Below are 23,388 nucleotides of genomic sequence, written 5' to 3'. Positions count from 1 at the left end.
TTTAGCGAATCTTCTATTAAAACTATGGACGTGGAAATTTTTATTATGTATATATATCATATAATAAATATATGATATTGATCGAATATATATAAAATACAAAATATCAACCAAGCAGTAATGAAATCTTTTTTCTTGTACAATGTTTCATATTATTATTCATGATTTGTTTTAAGTCATATAATTTAATACAACACTTGATGTAAAGATATTACTGAGATAAAACGTATATAAACAAAATTAATTAATAAAACTATCCAATTTAAAAACGTCTAAATTGCTTTTTAAATCTTTCATAATGATAATCATCTGTCGCCTTTTCTCCATTGTCTTTTCGCTTTCCTCGAACATCTTCTTTGGCAGTGCTTTTTTTCTTATCAGATTCTTGCTGCGATTTTTGGAAATCTGAATCTTCTATGTTAACTGAAATTAAAATTAATATATATATATATTATTTAGTTCTATATTTAATACAAAAAATTAATTATATTGGAAAACAAAATACGTATGATTTTATTATAATAAACACCTGTTTGATTATTAATTTGAAAATGAATGCATACATACATATGTTTGTTTTTTTTTTAATTTTTACGTTATTGCATCTTTATATAAATAATTTTATTTCTAATATCTGTGAATTCTACAATAGGTTGTACAATTGTATCAGAAAGAACAAATATCATAAAAGAGAAAATATTTCAAACAAGAAAAATATTTTTACCTCAATTAATTATTAATTTTTTCATAATAATTATATATCACAAAATAAATAATTTAGATACTTTTCAGCTACTGTGTATTTTTTTGTATAATATTTTTATAAAAGTATAATTAAAATTTTTCTGATTTGCAATAATAATTTGTGTTTTTTCTGAAATAATTGTTTTAACTAGAAGAACAGAGATTCACATACATCTGTTGTGCTGTACAAAATTTACAGCCATATTAGTAGGAACAAACTGCGATGGTCCATCTTTCTTTCTATGTCTGTCCCAAAGTAGTTTTAACTTTGCTTCTTCTGTAGCTTCAATATTACGAATTTTAGCCCTGAAAGATAATTTTTAATTTAATTGTATTTTTAAAAATAATTTTTGCCATAAAGCTTGTAACATGAAAAACTCTTTCTTTTTTTTCTCTCTAATATAAGTAAATTTGCTGAAAAGATTTTCTTTCTAAGAAAAATAACTTAATAAAGTGACAAAAGACTTAACACATTTATATACATATACATATATATATGTACATAAATTTTAAAATAATTTCTAAAATTCCATCATTTAATATTTTATAATATATAAGCTATTTACAATTTTGTTCAAGTAGATTTTTTTAAAAAGTATGTATTATCAAAATATTTTCTATCAAAACCTATTAAGGATTTTCAACATTTCTGTTAATTTTAATTCTATTATTTATGTTATTAAGATTTATTGTTCCATTGATGTAAAACATATTCATTATTGTTTTCTCTTCCTCATGTCTAAATTATAAAGAAATACTTACTCTATCCCAAGATCAACTTCTGGAATGCCGGAGAGCATTTGATTTGAAAGCATTTCCTCACTACGATTGGCTGAACTTTGTCTTAAGTGTCCTGGTACTGCACGTAATGCTGCTTCTTCGGGTGAGCAATATGAGCCTTTTTCATTATATGTACTATTTGCCATATCGTTATTATTTTTACTTTTCCTTTTTGATAATTCCTCTTCTATGTATTTAACCCTAATAACAATATTTATATTAGCTTATTATATATCTGTATAAATCCTTCAATATATAATAGAAGTAAATCGATACATATACATACATTTCTTCATCTTCATCTCGTTTATTAGTCTCTGCGTTAAATTGTGTTCCAATGCCAGTTTCATATGCATCATTTTGTCTATTTTTTGTATTTTTTAATGCAGCCATATTTACCATTCCTCCAGTCTTCATGTTGAAGGGATCAGACTAAATTAACATAAACTTATTAATTTTTATATTTCTCTCATACATTATATTTCATGTTTTAATTTCATTACATGTACACCACATACCGTTATTACATCAGATGCAGCATTTTCTCCAAGAGCTAAACCAACGACGTTGACACCTGCTGGTCTTTCACGAAGTTTTTGGATAATCTTCATCTCTTCGACTTTCTCTCTAAAATAAATCTTTATAATCAGAATAATTTCTCTACTGCATATTTAAATAATATATATAAAATAAGTATATGTTGTGTACCTGACAGATACTTTTTCGCCCTCGCTGTCATTGTCATCTGACAGAACTTCACGTTTCCTTAATTGTTTTCTTTTCTTCTTCTTAAACTGAATATTATGCGATTCTTCGTCATTGTTGTCCATATTTCTTGAGCCAAAATTGACACTTCTAACTGAGAAACTTATATATTGTTATATATTTTTTATATAAACACACTCGCTTAGAATGCACACGCGCGACTGTCAAAGTGACTCTTGTCTAGTTTTATGAGAAATAAAAATGATGTTTACTAAAGCTAAAGATTTTCACATAAAGTTTTACAATTTACGAGTAATAAACTTTTTCATTTCCTAAAAAAATCAATGACTTTTTATCCCATATATATTTTTAATTCATAGAAAAAATATATAGATGCTGGATGCTGGGTGGATCGCTATCTTTGTCAGGAATTCACTGGTTGGTTGATGCCGTTGATGCTATTCTAATGTCACAGTCAAAAACATTGACTTCAGTGTACTTTAGGAATTAAAAAAAAAAAAAAAAAAAGATAATTTATAACTATTTCCAATTTCATTGTTTAAATTGATAAATAAGAACAAAAATATTTTCCGAAAGTTTGCGTACCGCTAATATCGCTTTTATTGCAAAATATTTTATGAGAAATGTTTTTAGCTCAGACAGTAGATGGAAGAAGAGACGAAGATCCAGCCGAAAATATACCTGTTTCTTTCTAATTCTCGTCTCGATTTTCTATAGGATAGCATTATCCTATAGAAAAGGCTCACGGGGTTTTCACGGAAAATGTCGAATCTTTCTCAGGCTTCTCTCTGACTCTCTGATACTCTGTGATTATATGTACATAATTGTCAATTGTGAAGAAGTGCGTGAAATTACGTCTGACACACTGTGTCGTAATACGTCAACGCGTAATCATGAGTTGTGGATTCGTTACTTGCGGCCCGAATGAGGCTCTCGTAGTTTCAGGTAAATCCAACCAACAAAAAGATAGAGTCTGTCATTCGAAATGATTTATTCTCTTTTTTTCGCATCTTTTTACTGATTAATCATTCGTGAAAAGAGGAGAAGAACAAGGGAGGAGCGCTCCTCCTGTGCTACGAGATAATTGATTTGTTGAATGACACAGCGGTGGGGAAACAGAGGATCGATCAGGAACAATTAGGCCTAACATATTTTATTTATATTAGATATATATATATAAAATTTGCAATGCTAATTTTTATTAATATTGATTTAAATATTGATTGCTGAAAGATATAGATTTTTCTGAATTTTCTCTATTGTTACTTTATATTTATATAACTTTTAATTTTTTTTAACTTTTACATCAAGGATGTTGCTACAGCAAACCTCTTTTGGTACCTGGAGGACGGGTATTTGTTTGGCCACTCGTGCAACAAGTACAAAAGTAAGTGTTACATAAGTACTTTTAAAGGTTTGTTCTTTATAGCTGAACTAAATTGACTGTATTAATTTAATCTGGAAGGAAAAAAATAAATTTTGAACTAATGCAGCTAGTTAAACTCAGTTTAGCTATAAGAAAACAAATCTGTAACATGTAAATAAATATATATAAATAATATGAGGATATAATAGGATATAAGTTCCTGAGTGTTTTATATTTATGTATCTTATTTTTTACAGAATCTCTTTAAATACAATGACTCTACAAGTCGAGAGTCCAACAGTATATACTTGTCAAGGAGTACCAATATCTGTAACAGGCATAGCACAGGTAATTTTAAAAAATTATTTATTTCTATATATATATTTTAAAATGTTATTATTTATAATTATTATATACATGATAAAATTTTGACAAACTTGTATAATCTGAATTGAATATTCCAGTTTGATGTATTTCACTTTAACAATAATGTATGTTTATTATTTAAATTTTAAAAGTGCCTTTTCCAAATATAAATATAAACATGTTTTATGATATCTTAATCAGATGCTTGTAAAATATTGTATTGGTACTAGGTAAAAATTCAAGGACAAAATGAGGAAATGCTATCTACGGCATGTGAACAATTTCTTGGAAAATCTGAAGATGAGATACACAACATAGCTCTTGTGACTTTAGAAGGACATCAACGGGCTATAATGGGCAGTATGACTGTAGAGGTGAGTTAAATTATGGCAATATCTATCAGCAACAAAACGAATAAATTTTTTTCATAATAGTTTATTTTTTCATATAAAAAAAAGGAACAAAAATACTTTTTAAATCTAATATCATATTAAGGATTTTTCCTACGTTACATCTATAATGGATTCTCTTATGTGATTTTATTAGCTCTACATATATAGCAGTAAACAATTTCAAATCAATTATTAAAAAAAGTTATAGCTTGATTTTTTATTCTACCTTCTTTATTACAGGAAATTTACAAAGATCGTAAAAAATTTAGCAAGGAAGTGTTTGAGGTTGCAAGCAGTGATCTAGTTAATATGGGCATTACTGTTGTGTCATATACATTAAAAGATATTCGAGACGAAGAAGTAAGTTTATTGCACAATTTTAATACATAAAAAAATATATAAATATACAAATTATTGTGATATATAAACACACAAATGATAAAAGTATATAATTCTAATGTATAAATATTCAAAAGTTTAACTGTGAGAAAAAGGTAATATCAAAGACATACATACTTAATCCATTGTCACATATATCTAGAAAATTATAATTGAAATTACTAAAGTGTACATAGAAAACAAAGATGTTCAAAAGACCCCCTTTAAATAATGTTTTTTTTATAATTAGTATGAGGTTTATAACAATATAGTAAGATCCACTTGTATATTGTAAATATTGAATACCTTTTTGTTTTGCAACTTACAGGGGGCAAAGGTATGTTCAAATTTTATTTTATCACTATTATATGTCTAATGTCTTGGCACACATTGCTATGTATTCTAACATTTTTACTGCAAATTCTTCAGATGTTGGAAAACGGATTTTTACAGCATATTTTCATCGCTTTTTGTAATAATAGCACAATTGTGCGCACTTGCAAAACTTTGTTCACAAAATACACATCATTGTTACTTTAATTCTAAGGGGAGATATAGTGCTAATTAAAATTTTTTTCTTTTAATTAAAATGTGTAATATCAATAAAAAGAATAAGAATGAAAATATAGTTTTTTAAAAATGTCTCTCGCATTATTTACAGAAAATATTAAAAGTACTAATATTATTAGAACGCTAATAATTAAAGATTAGATTCAATATTATATTGTTGGAGAACAGTGGTATACATATGTATGTAGCCTTTATATGTTACTCACAGAGACATTGCTTACTCAAATGCTGAAATCATCTTGTCGTATCATATTATATAATAAGTTCTATTATATAGTATTTTACAATTTTATTTATTATTTATAGGGTTATCTACAAGCACTCGGTATGGCACGTACGGCAGAAGTAAAGAGAGATGCTAGAATAGGTGAGGCAGAGGCTCGCAGAGACGCTCAGATTAGAGAAGCTATTGCCGAGGAACAAAGAATGGCCGCTCGTTTCTTGAATGATACAGAGATTGCGAAAGCACAACGTGATTTTGAATTGAAAAAGGCTGCCTACGACGTCGAGGTTCAAACCAAAGTAAGCAGATTTTTATCGCTTTCTACGATAATGTATTCATTCTGTGGACAAGATACAAATATCCAAATATTATTAAATTCGCAGAAAGCTGAAGCAGAAATGGCTTTTGAACTTCAAGCGGCGAAGACCAAACAGAGGATCATGGAGGAGCAGATGCAAGTAAAAGTTGTAGAACGTAGTCAGGAGATTGCAGTGCAGGAGCAGGAAATGTTAAGACGCGAAAGAGAATTGGACGCCACTATACGACGTCCTGCTGATGCGGAAAAATACAGGTATTCAATTACACATACTTATATAGATCGAGTTTTCGTTATACATTTAAGATTTTGCTTCCAGATTAGAGAAAATGGCTGAAGCGAACCAATTGCGCCTTGTAATGGAAGCTGAAGCTGAAGCTGAGGCTATCAAAATTCGCGGTGAAGCGGAAGCTTTTGCCATCGAAGCGAAAGCTAAGGCAGAGGCAGAACAAATGGCGAAGAAAGCCGCTGCATGGAATGAATACAAGAGCGCAGCTATGATAGATATGATGCTTGATACACTTCCAAAAGTATATCTTTTTATTCCTGAGAGATTCCCGGTCTAATTTTAAATTTACTTTTCTTATTCTTTATTCAGTTTTATTTTTATTCTTAGCATCTAGATCGTTTCTCTATTCTTCATTATGTGCATATCTATTACTTATGAATACATGCAATAAAAATGTTATTTTATGCATTATCAAACGGAAATTTTTATACATGCGAATAAAAGAAGAAAAAAGTGTTAAATAAAATAAAAATATTCTGATTTTTCGATTTGCTTTACAGGTTGCTGCCGAAGTAGCTGCCCCTCTTTCTCAAGCAAAAAAGATAACTATGGTCTCAAGTGGTAATGGCACTATTGGTGCAGAAAAATTAACCGAAGAAGTTTTCAATATTGTACAACGTGTTCCAGACCTTGTTAAAAATTTGACAGGCGTGGACATTGCAAAGGTATGCACAAAGCTTGTGATTGTCTATGTTAAAGAAATGTATAAGGTAAACTTATTATTTATAAACTTTTCTTTTCAGTCTGTTCATGCTGCGTAAACGTGCAATGTCAAGAGCATTCGAATTCCTTGATCATTACGATGTGTCGTTCTTCAATATGTATATTTATAAAAAATGTTTAATGAGCTTTTTTTTATATATACATTTACTTTAAATGCATTTTGTTCTATGTAATACAGATCAAGTATATAATTTATAATGTGGAAAGTATTATATTAGAAAAAAAAGATTCCACACACTTTTGCTGTGCCATTTATGTAAAAACGCACGTGTGTATTACTAGTCTTTTTGATCGACATACTATTTTCAATTTCGAAAGTCAGGAATAATTAGTACAAATTTAAATAAGCGATTTAATTTAATCAGTTTAAAAAAAATTCATGAAAATAAGAAACTATTATTTATTCCAATAGTTTTTATTCTTCTTGACAGTGAAAGTGTGGTATAACATTAATACAGTATCATTGATATTACTCTTATGTGTATATATACATATATATATACACACTAATCGTTCTTCACATTTTACTGTTTAAAATACTTTATCAATTTAACACATATTTGTTAATAAAAAAATCGTGTGTGCGTTCTGTCAAATCTCTTAAGAGCCGATCGTAATGGTTCATGTTTATGTATAATTCTATGCCAAAATGTGCCGAATGCCATTCTCCCAAATATTCTATATATATATATTATATGTACCTTTTAAATATAAATTACCAAATGACTCTCTTTTTAGAGATGAAAGTATTTAATGTTTCTTAAACATCACTTATAAAAAATATCGTTCAATATGAAAAGAGATCTTCTTAGTTTTTGAAATAAATTTATATGTGATTTTGCGCGAGCGTTCTATTTTCTGCATTCGCAAGATATGTGTGTGAAAAAAAAGAAAAAAAACTAATATATTTTATCGTATTTATAAATACATATAAAAGTCACAGAGATTTTATCATTTATATGAATTGTAATGTAGCCTTTCAATAAGCTTCGAATTACATATATTTATATGACCAATATATAAAGCTTTATAAACGAATAAATATGTATGCGATTTTGTGTAAAGCAATAACGCAAAGTAAATGTTACAAGCACATTTTTCAGTGTGTCTTGCTTATCTTATTTGTTCTACAATTCTTTCGCATAATTGTAATAATTTTTACAAACTTTCGAGGAAAAAAAAATTACGAAACAAACGATTTACGGCAGAGTAGAGCTTATGTTATCTTTATTCTTTTTTTTTGACAGATTGTACAAAAATGTGCAATATTTCCATAATATTAATAGGAACACGTATGATAAAAAAAAGAATTTGCAAGAATTGCGTCAACTGATCCATACGTGACGGACTGTGAATTTCTTGAAAATATCGTATAATATAAGTATATATTTCGAGCAGCCTCTTGAGAAATGGACGTGTACAAATCTTTTTTAATAGACTTTCTAGCTGGAGGTCTATCCGCGGCGATTGCAAAGACTGGAGTCGCTCCTTTAGAAAGAGTGAAACTATTGCTGCAAGTACAGCACACTTCGAAACAGATCAAACCTGAGGAACGATACAAGGGTATATTATATTATATGTGTATATAAAAATAATTTGATTAGTCTCTTTATGTTATATTGGCTAGCGAATAATCGCGGAAATTTGGATTTCAGGTATGCTAGACGCGTTCGTACGTATACCTAAGGAAACGGGATTTCTCAGCTTTTGGAGAGGCAATCTCGCCAACGTCATCCGATATTTTCCGACTCAAGCACTCAATTTCGCGTTTAAGGATAAGTTCAAAGTCTTGTTCCTGGGAAATGTGCCACCGGACGCGTTTTGGAGACAATTTGTTGGAAATTTAGCGGCCGGCGGTGCCGCTGGCGCGACATCCCTTTTATTCGTCTATCCGCTTGACTTTGCCCGTACTAGGTACGTTTTGTATAAATAACAAACGTAATATATAATATAATCTTATATAATATAATATAATATTATATAATCTATATAATAATATATTATATAATCTATATAATAATATATTATATAATATATAATAATATATAATATTATATAATATATATAAATTATATTTATATGTGCACAAGATGATAGTGTGGATTTGAACTTTTTAGATTGGCCGCCGATATCGGAAAGGGTGAGAAACGGGAATTTATGGGTATATCAGACTGCATATTAAAGATATTCAAATCGGACGGAATGCTCGGGCTATATCGTGGTTTTAACGTCAGCGTGCAAGGGATTATTATATATCGAGCAACATACTTCGGATTTTACGATACCGTAAGGGGTACGCTGCCTGATCCCAAGAGTACACCGTTGTATATGAATTTTATAATTGCCGAGGTATCTTCTTTTCTTTCTATTAGATACGCGTAATGAATATATGATGACGAAACAGAAAATATAATAGATGTTTTATTAAGAATGTTTCTTATTTTACTTCTTTTTTACAGATAGTAACAACGTTAGCGGGTATCGTATCCTATCCCTTCGATACAGTCAGGAGACGAATGATGATGCAGTCGGGTCGAAGTAAGACCGATGTAATGTACAAAAATACATTGGATTGTTGGATAAAAATAACAAAGACAGAAGGACCTAGAGCTTTCTTCAAAGGCGCATTCTCTAATATTCTTCGTGGCACCGGTGGTGCTCTCGTTTTGACGTTATACGATACGGTCAAGGAATCAATCGAAAGAGCAATCTCGAAAAATTTGTAAAATTTTATGAATTTCATAAATTTTACCGCAGTGTATAGATTGTGTAAGAAATTGTATTATAAATGTATGTGATTAAGAGAATCGTGTTTAAAATCTACATTCATATATAATAGAATAAATATATCTATAAAATGTTTTTCACACACATTAATATATAACTTAGAAATATATATAGATCTATGTATATAAGTATAAAGATATATAGATCTCTATGGAGTTATCTCTAAGTTATATATTAATAAAAACCATTTTTTATCACAGAAAATATATAGAAAAGATAACATTTAGTTTTTCACCATAATTTTTTATGTTTTAAAACCGTTTTTATAAAGAATTCTCATGTTATAGGACCAAAATTACAAAAATCTTATCACAAATTAGTTTTCCATTGTACAATGAATTTTTCTGTATATATATATATATATATATATATATATATATATATATATATATATATATATATATATATATAGGATATATAAGTATTAGATTGTGTATTTATTTATGAATACCTTTGATAAAAAAACATGAACATTATAATGCGAGCGATTAATGTGTTTTAATAATTTATTGTTTAATGTACATATTAAAATCACACAAAATAAATTATATCTAACAATTTTGCATACATACTTTTAATATTAACATATCAGCCTATGACAGATCAGTCAATTTTACGAAAATGAATCTAATCTGCTGATCTTAATACTCTTTACTACTGCACTATATTTTTATAAATACAAATTTTTGTAGAAAATTTATTTCATAATATTAAACCAATTATTAATGCAAATAATGTTTCTATATTTTAGATATTTTACATATATTTTTAACAAAATGTGTAATTATTAATTCAGCATAGTATGACGGTCATAAATATTCCGCCTTTGTTCACGAACTTGCCGCTTCCATTTATCCTGTTGATGTCCAACACGATTCAAAACATTGCCCCTTTCTCCCATTGGATGAGAAGTTCCAGGTGCAAGAGATGAATCGTCCTTTGAAAGAAAATTATCAAATTAATTTGATTTAAAAAAAAAATTATTTAATTTACTTACTAATAGTATTCTATTATATACAAGCATCAGAGAAACAATAAGAAAATTTTTATAAAGAAATTTTTCTTCACACTTGCCTCCTCATTATTATGTTCATGATAACCAATATTTGCTGAAGCCTTATGTATGCGTTTGTTAAGTAATGGATCCAAACAAATTAAGAATAACATATATATCACCAACAGTGATATAACCCATATAACTATTATCACTACGATCTGTAACAATATTAATATTTTCGTCAAATTATACAGTAGCGATATAACATTTATTTGTAAAAAGTACCTTAATGATAGTTGTGTTCCTATTTTCATATTTGCAGTCACATCGTGGGCAAAATATTTCTTCTTTTCCCTTTATCTGATCTCCAAGTTTTGGTAGAACAACACTCTCGCATTTACTATAAATTTCATATGTATTATGATATGATGACAATCGTATTGCATAAAAGATTACAAATTATATAAATAAGCAATATAAAACTTTCTATATCAATTTGTTTGAAACTTATATATATGCATATCGTCATTTATATATAAAAGTCTTTTTAATCGCAATTAAAAAAAGAAATGTTTTATCAAAATATATGGATTTCTCTAAAGTAGAATAAAGAAAATATATTGCACATTTTACGCAAATTATTAAATACCATTGTAATGGTGGAACATTTATGATATATGTGAGACGTTCCATAGATGATTGTGTTGTATTAATAACGGAAGAAAGACTCGGACAGATACATTTGCATCTTTTATCGTCGTATTGTGCCTGAAATGTCATTTGTAATGTCATTAAACGTATTTGCAATCTTCTAAATTATAAATATAGCGGAAAATGCATCCTAACCTCAGATTGAGAGAAACAGGTTAAAATAAGAATCGTGATAGGAATGTATTTTAACATTATGTCTTTCGCATTAAGAAAAACGTCGAAATTGTCAATTTTCAACGTAATCACACACAAAATCGCGTATAAGAATAATGATTATTACACATGATCGTCATTTAAATCATAGCACAGTAAATTGACATGTATTGACATAACTGATTTTCACGCGCATGTGCGACGTCATTGCCACGTGATCGATGTCGAAAAATGCTCTGCACACAGATTGTCAAATCGAATAGATTTTCTAACCAATTCAGGGAGATCCAAGAGTCACTAGAAATAGAATCCCTAGTTTTACAATGCATTAATCCCTGTGATATTTATTTAATTTGCCTTAGGTTGGTGAATACAACAGAGCCATCGTGTCCTCCGGTATTTTCTGATGCAATCTTCTCTGATGCAGGATTCAAGTCTTTTCGAGCAGCGTGAGACAGACAATGAGAATTTGAAATCACTTCAAATTTTATTCATTCAAAACGAGAACGATCTACAATCAGGAAAATGACGGAAGAGGATTCGGTACGTAAAATATAATTACCAATAAATTGCTCGATTCAATAAACATATTGGTTAATATTTGCTCTTTTACTCGAATTTATATTGAAAGAATATTATGTCCTGCTTCTTTTTTCGTTATTTACAAAGAAAAAATCTTCTTATTAAGTATTAATTTTTTGATGAACAAATATATTTAGAAAAAGCGAAAAAGAAAATTGTGAATTTAATAACCTCAAAATTCTTATTCAATATTTTTCTGTCGTGTAATAAGTTTTCGAATTATTACAAAAAGATTTATATATTTATTCTCTGTTACATTCTATGCTAAATTTTTGTCAGTTTCAGAGCTTAAAAGTGTTTTATTTACTTTATTTATATTCCTGCCTTGTTATTTGTCTTATATATTAATTATTATTCATTATTATTACTTATTTATTATTAATATTAATTACTTATATTTTATTAAATTATATGAAAATAAATAATAGTAAATATATCTTTCATGTTTTCTGCATAATATTGTTAAACATCTGGGCTTTTTTTCTCTTTTAGCACTGACAATCTGATATTTCTTATAGATCTATATTAACATGTATTATACTCTTGTATAAATGTACCATAAAATTATAAGAGTAAGAAATAATATTATCTATTTTGATTAATTTTTTTAGGTATTTGATCCAACCTTGAAAAAGAAGAAGAAGAAGAAGAAGACTAGCTTTGACATTGATGCAGCTTTCAATGAAGGAGGCAGTACTGGTGACGCAAGTGAGAACATTGTTGACAAAGAGAATCAGGAGCCTGAACCTACAGTTGTCGAAGATGACGAGACATTGGATCTGGAAAATTTTGGTAAAAAAAAGAAAAAGAAGAAAAAGGCTTTTAATTTAGATGAATTAGAAGCAACTTTACCTGATACCAAGAAAGAGGTAAGAAAAAAGAATATTTTTGTGAAAGCTACATTCTTTTGTCCTGGATATTTTTATTGATCTCAGTATTTTTTTTATTATTATATCTTATTAATTATTCAATTTTAATTATTTTTATAATTTTCTCATGACAGATATTTTCTGATAAATTTAAAAAAATAATATTGCAGTTAAATAAGAGGATGTGTTATATATATTTATATTTATATTTATATATAATTATAGATATTTATATATATATATATATATATATATATATATATATATATAAATATCTATAATTATATATAAAATTAATTTGTCTTGTATGTACTTTAATTGCACAAACTAAAAAGTCTGTAACATTAGTTTCTTTTAATAATAAGAAATAAACTTGATAAACTTATGTTTAAGTTTTGTGAAATCTTGTTATTTATTGGACAGGAACCTATAGAGCAACAAGTTGAAGAAATTATAATGGATGATGACTTTGACTTAGATATGGATTTCTCAAAGACAAAGAAGAAGAAAAAGAAGAAGAAGGATCTTGATGAATTAGTAGCAGAAGAAGAACGCAAGGAAATTGAAGATAAGGAGAATGGTATGTATCATAAGAAATGACTTATATCAACATCTTTTTGCATTTAGTTGTTTATGTTACTCATTATTTGTTAACATGCTGCACTGAATCTGAGCGAAGTGCAGAGTATGGTAAGACATATGCTTTGTGTTCTTTAATTGCATTAATCTTACACTTGATTATTCTTGCACTCATAAATTTCATAATAAAATCAATATTTAAACATTTCAAATTTTATTTTCTAGACTAAAATTTTTTATTTCAAAAACATGCATTATGTATATATATTATATATACATATACATATATAATGTATATACGTATATATATGTATATATATATATATATATTATGTATATATGTCACATAAATAACAAAATTTTACTTTAGTGCTTTGATATATTATATTGAGGGTTTTTATAACATAAGGACATAAACCTGAAATTGCAACTTTACAGAAATAAAACAAGAAGATTTAAAATTTGTATTTGATACATATGTAAATGATACATATCTAAATATTTCTATATTTATTTTCATAAACTTTAGAGTCAAATTAGCAGTTTTGTTATAATGTGCAGGCATATAGAGTTTTTATATTTTTTTTAATTGATGATACACCTTTATGTTATGACACCCTTGATATGTTTCCAAAATATGCATATATATGTATGTATATATATTAAAATTGCAAAAAAATTACTTAAAATTTCTGATTAAAATTACAATAATACAATAATATATATGTATGTGTTATTATTGATAGTAATTAAAAATATAGTAATTTGATATTTTAGTAAGAAATTTTAAGGAATTTTTTCAATTTTAATAAACTAATGCATAAACAAGCAAAAATATCAGTGTGCATACATGCATGTGCATGTATTTATATGTGTGTATTTAATATTCATCTTTTATCAAAAGAAAGTCAGGAACCTTAAAACATTCCTTCTTTAGGTTTGTTATTTATATTTGTGATTTCGGAAGTGTTCAATATATTTAAAACATCTCTGTGTATTTAATAAACCTTTTATAATGCATTAGATTACACTATATGTTTGTCAATTAAATTATTTTAATCTATTAATAACGCTATAAATATTATATATATTACTTTTAATTGCACTCTTCTTTGTTCAATTCTAATATTTTCACATGTGAGTTTGATAAAATTTATTGACAGCTATTTTTGACACAGTTAATACTAGATAAAAATTTGTTTATTCTTTCTTCTTAGTGGAGGAACCAAGCTTGTGGGTGGGCTCGGACAGAGATTATACGTATGATGAATTATTAGTTAGAGTATTTAATATCATGCGAGAAAAGAATCCTGATATGGTAGCTGGTAAAAAACAGAAGTTTGTCATGCGTCCGCCACAAGTAGTACGTATTGGAACGAAGAAGACATCTTTCGCCAATTTCACCGAGGTATGCATTTTTCTAAATAATTAATAATTATTAATTGTTTATTAATAATTATTAATTACCTAATAATTATTAATTAATATAACTTATTATTTTTATTAATTGCTAATTGTTTATATAACGGTTTTCTTAATGACAATATATAATTACTATTACGTGTCATACAACATCAATGTATAATAATTATTATTAAATGTATATGCTTTTCTCCCCTCTCTCTTTTTCTCTCTTTTTTTCTAATATACAATTTGTTAGATGCAAGCAATACTGCAAATTTCTTATAATCTACAGATTTGTAAAACATTGCACAGACAACCAAAACATTTACTAGACTTTTTGCTGGCTGAGTTGGGTACGAGTGGCTCAGTAGATGGTAATAGTCAATTGATTATCAAAGGTCGGTTCCAACAGAAGCAAATAGAGAACGTTCTTAGGAGATATATCAAGGAATATGTTACATGTCACACTTGTCGCTCGCCGGACACGATCCTTCAAAAAGATACTCGACTCTTTTTCTTGCAATGTGAAACCTGTGGTTCAAGATGTTCCGTCGCTAGCATAAAATCTGGATTCCAGGTAAATTATTCTTTTGAGATGATATAAATGATGTAGTAATATTAGTACAGCATGATATTCGATTCTATTACGTTTAAAGATAATAATTATAATTAAAACTGAAAAGTAATGCATATTCGCCACATTAATAATAGTATTATATAAATATAATAATATATACAAGTAAAAAGAAATTTACAAATAAAATTTTTCTGTTTTTTTTTCACAGGCTGTCACAGGAAAACGCGCTGCTATTCGTGCGAAAACTGCCTAAGCAATTTCTCTATCTAAGATCTCAATTTTCTCTATCTATGAAAATGCTAGTGCAAATAAAATACTATAAAATAATAAATACAAATTTACTGAATGCATTTCAAATTGATTTGAATACAATTAAATTTTTTTAGAATTATTTACATAAATTATTGGATTCTATATGAAAAATTTTAGAATTTTTTAAAAATATTGCTAAAACTTTTGAAAAGTTACATCACAAATATTTTCGAAAATTCTATGTATTCTTTATAAAACAATATCTATTATTTTAACTATTCTGTGATGATATATTTTTTCTATATACACATTTTATTCATGATAATTACATTTCAATTTAACTACACTAGCTAGTGTTTTTATTAAACTCGGATTGCTATATCGATTGTTTAATATCGATTCTAATGTAAAAAGAAAAGATGATTATAAAATCCTTAACTTGTCTTAACAATCCTAAACTATGAAGTCTTTTCATTCTATTTTACAGTTTACAGTTCTATTTACAGTTATATTAACTGTTACATTTTCAATTCTCAGACTACATTAATCCCAATCTTTTAAGTGTGGATTCTTAGATTATAAGATTTCTGAGAAAAAAAAAGAGTGAGAAGATTTTATAAATTATTTAGAGTATTATAATTATTAAGTTATATTGTTAAATTGTTAGGGAAAGTTAAAGACTACAACTGAGATCATATTTTATTTTTCTTTTTTTTTTACACTAGGTTTGATATTATTAAATTTATGATAGTCCAGATTATATAATATTTATATTTCTGTATTTAAATTAATTCATGTTGCAATCATTAGGATCAAAATTTGTATATGAAAATATATCGATGATTAAAATAATAATTATTTAATTTTCTATTTCTAATTTGTATGATTTTAATTATTATTATTATTATTAATCTGAATAAAAACTAATTAAAATTATATTTTTTGCAATATTATTTGCTTGTTTATCTAAATACTATACAAGAAAATTTTCTTGAGATATTGAGTGATAAATATTGGATTGTTGTTAGGACAATAGATTTAGGTAACAATTTTTTATTTTTTTATATATAAAATTATAGGTCTAAATAGACAAAATTAATAGCAAATTTGCAAATAGTGCAAGCATAAAAATGTTTTATATTATAATTAAACATTTTTAATACTATATGATGGCAGGTTTTCTTTAAATAATTTATTCAATTACATTCTGACTAAACAATAAATTTCTCTCAAACTGTTTCATGTTTTTTGAATGCCTTTGACAGGTTTGATTAGGAACTCTAATCTATTATATGTTAAATAAATCTAATAAATAACTAATTAATATGGAAATATCTTTTCTTTAGGCATTTATATATCTTTAATATATCTTTTTATGTATTTTAGAGTCTAGAGTGAATGCTGCATTTTAAATATATGTAAGGAATGCAAGGGGATGATTAATATAATTTAATTAATAATAAAACACAAAATTAATAACAAAATTAAGATTCCCAATGTTACAAATTCATTTTAATATAAACTCAATCTTTCTACAAAAAGTTGACCTATTGTGTGTATGTTAAAAAATATATATATATAATCTGAGCACAATAAATAAATAATTATATATATATATAATTATTTATTTATTATATATATATACAATTATTTATTTATAAGAGATAAAATAGAGAATATGTGTATATATATATATATATATACATATTCTCTATTTTATCTCTTTTCGAATCAAAATCTAGGGAGAGCACACAAGTATACACCTAAAAATTAATCCCTGTGATACTTATTTCATTTGCCTTAAGTTGGTAATAAAACACAGTAAAGCCATCGTAGGTCTGTTCGTTTTAGCTGAACTTGATGCACTAGTTCAGAGTTTATCTTTTTCCTTTTGTATTGGAAGAAGAAAGATAAACTCTGAACTAGTGCAGCCAGTTCAGCTAAAACGAACAGACCCCGTGTATGTCTACCGTGTGTGTCTTTCGGTATTTTCTGATGCAATCTTTTTTAATGCAAGATTCAAGTCTTTTGGAGCAGTATACGACACACGATGAGAGTTTGAAATATTTCGAATTTTCTTCATTCGAAACAAGAACGATCTACAATCAGGAAAATGACGGAAGAGGATTCAGTACGTAAAATATCATTACCGGCGAATTACTCGATTCAATAAATATATAATTGGTTAATATTTGCTATTTTATTCAATTTTTTCTGTCGAAAGAATATTAAGTTCTGCTTTTTTTCGTTATTTACAAAAAATCATCCTAAGAAGGACTATTTTCTCGCTGAACAAATATATTTGGAAAAAGCGAAGAAGAAAATTGTCACTTTAATATAACCTCAAAATCCTTGTTGCGCGAATGCTTTACTGTCACGTAATAATTTTTCGAATCGTTGCAAAAAGATTTTTATGAAAAGTTCAATATGTTTACATACTTATTCTCTGTTACATTCTCTACTAAATTTTGGTCAGTTTTATTAAGAGTGTTTCATTTGCTTTATTTATATGATATTCTTTCAGATTGATGTATAATCATAGAACTATAAGAATATAAAATAATTTAAAATAATTACTTATTTTGATTAATTTTTTAGGTATTTGATCCAACCTTGAAAAAGAAGAAGAAGAAGAAGAAGACTAGCTTTGACATTGATGCGGCTTTCAATGAAGGAGGCAGTAGCGGTGATGCAACTGAGAACATTGTTGACAAAGAGAATCAGGAGCCTGAACCTACAGTTGTCGAAGATGATGAGGCATTGGATCTGGAAAATTTTGGTAAAAAAAAGAAAAAGAAGAAAAAGGCTTTTAATTTAGATGAGTTAGAAGCAGCTTTACCTGATGCCAAGAAGGAGGTAAGAAAAAAAAACATTTTTGTGAAAGCTACATATTTTTATACTGGATATTTTTATTGATCTCAGTATCTTTTTTTTTATTGTTATATTTTATTAATTATTTTTGTAATTTTTTCATGACAGATGTTTTCTGATAAATTAAAAAAAATAATATTGCAGTTAAATAAAAGGATATGTTTTATATATATATATATATATATATATATATATATATATATATATATATATATATATACATATATATATAATTATATCTATAATTATATATAAAATTAATTTATCTTGTATGTACTTTAATTGCATAAATTAAAAAGTCTGTACCATTAGTTTCTTTTAGTAATAAGAAATAAACTTGATAAACTTATGTTTTAAGTTTTGTGAAATCTTGTTATTTATTGGACAGGAACCTATAGAGCAACAAGTTGAAGAAATTATAATGGATGATGACTTTGACTTAGATATGGATTTCTCAAAGACAAAGAAAAAGAAAAAGAAGAAGAAGGATCTTGATGAATTAGTAGCAGAAGAAGAACGCAAGGAAATTGAAGATAAGGAAAATGGTATGTATCATAAGAAATGACTTATATCAACATCTTTTTGCATTTAGTTGTTTATGTTACCCATTATTTGTTAACATGCTGCACTGAATCTGAGCGAAGTGCAGAGTATGGTAAGACATGCTTTGTGTTCTTTAATTACATTAATCTTGCGCTTTAATTATTCTTGCACTCATGAATTTCATAATAAAATCGATATTTAAACATACCTTTCAAATTATAATTTTTAGACTAAAAGATTTTTTTATTTTGAAAACACATGCATTATGTACATATACATCACATATATAACAACAAAATTTTACTTTAATTCGTTGAGTATATTATTTAGTGTTTTGAGTTTTTTTGAGTATATTATATTTATTTAAATAGAAAAAAAATTATATATATATATATATATATATATATATATATGTGTGTGCGTGGTGTATTATTTAGAGGTATTAATTAAAAGTCCAATAATTTTATAATTTTAATTAAGTAATTTTTCCAATTTTAATAAACTATCGCATAAAGAAGCAAATATTTGAGCATGCATGCATGCATGCATGTGCATGTGCATGTGCATGTATGTGTGTATTTAATATTCTTTTTTTTTTTATCAAGAAGAAAGTCAGGATCCGTAAAATATCCTTGTTTTAGGTTTACTTACTTATATTTATGATATATATGAGAATTATTTAATATATTTAAAACATCTCTATGTATTTAATAAATTTTCTATATCTCCATATATGTAATATTAGATTACACTATATGTTTGTTCTTTAATTAAATTATTTTAATCTGTTAATAACACTATAAATATTATATATATTACTTTTATTTGCACTCTTCTTTGTTCAATTCTAATATTTTCACATGTGAGTTTGATAAAATTTATTGACACAGTTAATACTAGATAAAAATTTGTTTATTCTATTTTTGACACAGTTAATACTAGATAAAAATTTGTTTATTCTTTCTTCTTAGTGGAGGAACCAAGCTTGTGGGTGGGCTCGGACAGAGATTATACGTATGATGAATTATTAGTTAGAGTATTTAATATCATGCGAGAGAAGAATCCTGATATGGTAGCTGGTAAAAAACAGAAGTTTGTCATGCGTCCGCCACAAGTAGTACGTATTGGAACGAAGAAAACATCTTTCGCTAATTTCACCGAGGTATGTGCTTTTCTAATTAATTAATAATTATTAATTGATTATTGCAACTATTATTAGTAATTGTTTTATATAATGATAGTTATTTTATATAATGGTTTTTTAATAACAATTTATAATTATTATAATAATGTATATAATTATTATCATTAAATGTATGTACTCTTTCCCCCCCTCTCTCTCTCTCTCTTCTTTTCTCTGTCTTTCTAATATATCTACGAGATACAGACAACATTGCATGCTTTCCATTTAGTGACAAAAGTCGACAAGAGCAATATTCTGTCTTTTTTCAAAAATAAGCCAAGATAAATGACGCTTGTATCACTTAATGAAAGCACTCATTGTGAAGTTCTATCTTATAAATGTGTATACTTTGCAGATTTGTAAAACATTGCATAGGCAACCAAAACATTTACTGGACTTTTTGCTGGCCGAGTTGGGCACAAGCGGCTCGGTCGATGGTAACAGTCAATTAATTATCAAAGGTCGATTCCAACAGAAGCAAATAGAGAACGTTCTTAGGAGATATATCAAGGAATATGTTACATGTCATACGTGTCGTTCGCCGGACACGATCCTTCAAAAAGATACTCGACTCTTTTTCTTACAATGCGAGACCTGTGGCTCAAGATGCTCCGTCGCTAGCATAAAGTCTGGATTCCAGGTAAATTATCTAGTTATTTTTTGAGGAGATCTAAATGACATAGTAACGTTTTTATATCGCGATATTCGATAGGCTCTATTACGTTGAGATAATAATTATAATTGAAATTGGAAAGTAATGTATAATTACCACATTAGTAGTATTATATAAGTATAATAATATACAAGTAATAAGATAAATACAACTTTACAAATCAGATTTTTCTATATTTTTTTCACAGGCTGTCACAGGAAAACGCGCTGCTATCCGTGCGAAAACTGCCTAAGCAATTTTCTCTATGTAAGAAAACGCTAATGTAAATAAAATATTATGAAATATAAATATATGGCATAGATTTAATGAATGCATTTCAAATTGATTTGAATACAATTAAATTTTTTTAGAATTATTTATATAAGCTATTGAATTCTATATGAAAAATTTTAAAATTACATTCTAAATTACATTCTAAAATATAAACTTTTGAAAATTTACTTCATATAATCTTTAAATTCTATATTTTTTAATATTATTATTTTAACTGTTGTGTCGATATTTTTTTCTATATGCATGTTTTATTCATAAGAATTACATTTCAATTTCAATACAGGAGTGTCACAGACTTTTATAATAGAAGTCAATGAGGAGTGTAAGTGTAGATAGCATTATATACATATTATATATAATTTGAATTATCTTATATTTATCGATACTAATATAAAAAGAAAAGGTAACTTGATTGTAAATGTAAAATTGTAAAATCCTTAACTTGTCTTTTAATACTTTAGCTATGAAATCTTTTCATTCTACGTTCTATTAACTGTCACATTTTCGATTCTCAGATATTTCTGAGAGAGAAAAATCAATTTGAGATGCAATCATTATGATTGAAATTTGTATATGGAAAAAAAAAATATTCACAATGGTTAAAATAATTATTTAATTTCTTATTTTTAATTTTTTGTTAATTATTGTTAACTTGAATAAAAACTAAAATTATAGTTCTTGCAATATTATTTGCTTGTTTATCTAGAAATTCTACAAGAAAATTCTCTTCAGATATTAAATGATGAAGAACATTGAATTAGAATTTAAAAATTTAGGCAACAATTTTGTATTTTTTAAATAAAAAGTAAATTAATAGTAAATTCACAAAATTGTGCAAGCATAAAAATCTCTTTTAAAACATTTTTGATACTATATAACTATATGATAACAGGTTTTCTTTAAATAATTTACTCAATAACATCCTGACTAGACAATAAATTTCTATTGAACTCATATTTTTTTGAGTACCTTTGAAGGATTTGATTAAAGATTTTTTAAAATAAAGATAATAATAAATAACTATATATAGAAATAACTAATCAATGTAGAAAAACTTTTCTTTAATGATTACATTTAACATATCTTGTGTACTCTGGAGCAAAATGATACATTTCAAGTATATAAGAGAAGAGGAATAATTATTATCTAATTAATTATGAATACATAAAATTAATAAAAACACAAAATTGAGAAAGAATGTATATCTTAAGAAATATTATATGTGTACATAATTTTTACACAATAAAATAAATATACTAGACACATGTGTGTTACATATTTGTAAAAAAAACTCAGAAATTAAAATTTTAAACACGTCGATTTTTGTAATAATTATGTTTTAGTTTTATATTAAAGCAAATGAAATGTATTCATAAATTCAATCTTTCTACTAAAAAGTCGACGATTTGGCATTTTAATAAAAAGCTGTTTTTTTTTTTAAATCAACAGCCAATTTTGTACGCGCATGCATGTCGAAGTATAGTGCTTGATTAATATGAAAGGGACATCTGTGTGTGTTAGATTGTTTTTTAAAAATTATCTTATGTCTTATTTCTTAAATATTAATTCCTTTAAAACATTTAGATTTACACATATTGCATGAATTGACTAATATCAAGTTATTTATTTAGCGCTTATAATATTTTTGTATTTGTTACGCATACATATGGCTTCGACATTGTATATCAGTACACAAAAAAACTGGCCTAATCTAATGTCACGTGATCGAGGGAGGCACACTAGAAGCGCACAAAGAAACATGATAAGAAAGAAAAAGGATTATCGAGAGTTCAGCGCGCGTGGAGAGAGAGAGAAAGCAAATAAACATCAGCAGTCAGCTGATTTGCGCTCGTCAACATTTCGTCGCGATATAACGATTGTTGTACTGGTTTAGCTTTGTTAGGCAATGCTAGATAGATATTAATACATATACGCTAGTAGATAGCATCCGCAGCTATTTATCGTCTGTGAGATGCTGAGATTTCGGAAATTATTTCCACAACCCTGCTCAATTATAGCAATGGTACACGTGGGAGCACTCCCTGGTATATATCGTATATA

At 26.9% G+C, this 23,388-nt stretch overlaps 6 protein-coding genes across 9 annotated transcripts; 4 read left to right on the top strand and 2 right to left on the bottom strand.

The window, feature by feature from the left end:
- Positions 1-247: 247 nt before the first annotated feature.
- On the bottom strand, positions 248-3,062 carry LOC140671836 (splicing factor C9orf78). 2 transcript variants are annotated; one of them, XM_072903522.1, is made up of 7 exons: positions 2,932-3,062; positions 2,233-2,692; positions 2,043-2,151; positions 1,811-1,956; positions 1,507-1,725; positions 917-1,050; positions 248-423 (listed from the first exon to the last, which is right to left on the bottom strand). In XM_072903522.1, exons 2-7 carry the CDS (start codon positions 2,352-2,354, stop codon positions 263-265), a joined length of 891 nt encoding a protein of 296 aa, XP_072759623.1. In that variant the 5' UTR covers positions 2,355-2,692; positions 2,932-3,062; the 3' UTR covers positions 248-262. The 2 variants fall into 2 exon arrangements, with proteins under 2 accessions (XP_072759623.1, XP_072759711.1); XM_072903610.1 differs by having other exon boundaries at positions 2,233-2,383; positions 2,932-3,052.
- Positions 3,056-7,969, top strand: LOC140671526 (flotillin-1). The gene is made up of 10 exons (XM_072902891.1): positions 3,056-3,195; positions 3,562-3,637; positions 3,874-3,964; positions 4,213-4,356; positions 4,615-4,734; positions 5,629-5,844; positions 5,929-6,116; positions 6,181-6,391; positions 6,651-6,815; positions 6,894-7,969. Exons 1-10 carry the CDS (start codon positions 3,144-3,146, stop codon positions 6,909-6,911), a joined length of 1,281 nt encoding a protein of 426 aa, XP_072758992.1. The 5' UTR covers positions 3,056-3,143; the 3' UTR covers positions 6,912-7,969.
- Positions 7,970-8,129: 160 nt separating this feature from the next.
- Positions 8,130-9,959, top strand: LOC140671774 (ADP,ATP carrier protein-like). Its single transcript, XM_072903401.1, has 4 exons — positions 8,130-8,436; positions 8,529-8,787; positions 8,991-9,222; positions 9,333-9,959. The coding sequence occupies exons 1-4, from the start codon at positions 8,283-8,285 to the stop codon at positions 9,597-9,599; spliced, it is 912 nt and encodes a 303-aa protein (XP_072759502.1). The 5' UTR covers positions 8,130-8,282; the 3' UTR covers positions 9,600-9,959.
- Positions 9,960-10,147: 188 nt separating this feature from the next.
- On the bottom strand, positions 10,148-11,733 carry LOC140666720 (uncharacterized protein CG1161). The gene is made up of 5 exons (XM_072894218.1): positions 11,504-11,733; positions 11,307-11,425; positions 10,943-11,057; positions 10,735-10,875; positions 10,148-10,597 (listed from the first exon to the last, which is right to left on the bottom strand). Exons 1-5 carry the CDS (start codon positions 11,558-11,560, stop codon positions 10,448-10,450), a joined length of 582 nt encoding a protein of 193 aa, XP_072750319.1. The 5' UTR covers positions 11,561-11,733; the 3' UTR covers positions 10,148-10,447.
- A 159-nt stretch (positions 11,734-11,892) lies between these two features.
- On the top strand, positions 11,893-15,865 carry LOC140666707 (eukaryotic translation initiation factor 2 subunit 2-like). Of its 2 annotated transcripts, XM_072894197.1 has the most exons (7): positions 11,893-12,064; positions 12,715-12,972; positions 13,396-13,553; positions 13,631-13,662; positions 14,769-14,959; positions 15,248-15,532; positions 15,741-15,865. In XM_072894197.1, exons 1-7 carry the CDS (start codon positions 12,047-12,049, stop codon positions 15,783-15,785), a joined length of 987 nt encoding a protein of 328 aa, XP_072750298.1. In that variant the 5' UTR covers positions 11,893-12,046; the 3' UTR covers positions 15,786-15,865. The 2 variants fall into 2 exon arrangements, with proteins under 2 accessions (XP_072750298.1, XP_072750308.1); XM_072894207.1 differs by lacking the exon at positions 13,631-13,662 and having other exon boundaries at positions 11,894-12,064; positions 13,396-13,552.
- Positions 15,866-17,732: 1,867 nt separating this feature from the next.
- Positions 17,733-21,360, top strand: LOC140667661 (eukaryotic translation initiation factor 2 subunit 2-like). 2 transcript variants are annotated; one of them, XM_072895801.1, is made up of 7 exons: positions 17,733-17,915; positions 18,383-18,640; positions 19,044-19,201; positions 19,279-19,310; positions 20,170-20,360; positions 20,737-21,021; positions 21,242-21,360. In XM_072895801.1, exons 1-7 carry the CDS (start codon positions 17,898-17,900, stop codon positions 21,284-21,286), a joined length of 987 nt encoding a protein of 328 aa, XP_072751902.1. In that variant the 5' UTR covers positions 17,733-17,897; the 3' UTR covers positions 21,287-21,360. The 2 variants fall into 2 exon arrangements, with proteins under 2 accessions (XP_072751902.1, XP_072751912.1); XM_072895811.1 differs by lacking the exon at positions 19,279-19,310 and having other exon boundaries at positions 17,736-17,915; positions 19,044-19,200.
- Positions 21,361-23,388: the final 2,028 nt, after the last annotated feature.

This window comes from Anoplolepis gracilipes, chromosome 1, assembly GCF_047496725.1.
Source record: "Anoplolepis gracilipes chromosome 1, ASM4749672v1, whole genome shotgun sequence".
Classification (NCBI taxonomy): domain Eukaryota; kingdom Metazoa; phylum Arthropoda; class Insecta; order Hymenoptera; family Formicidae; genus Anoplolepis; species Anoplolepis gracilipes.
The sequence above is the reverse complement of the archived record's forward strand: the minus strand, read 5'-3'. Positions and strand labels throughout refer to the sequence as shown.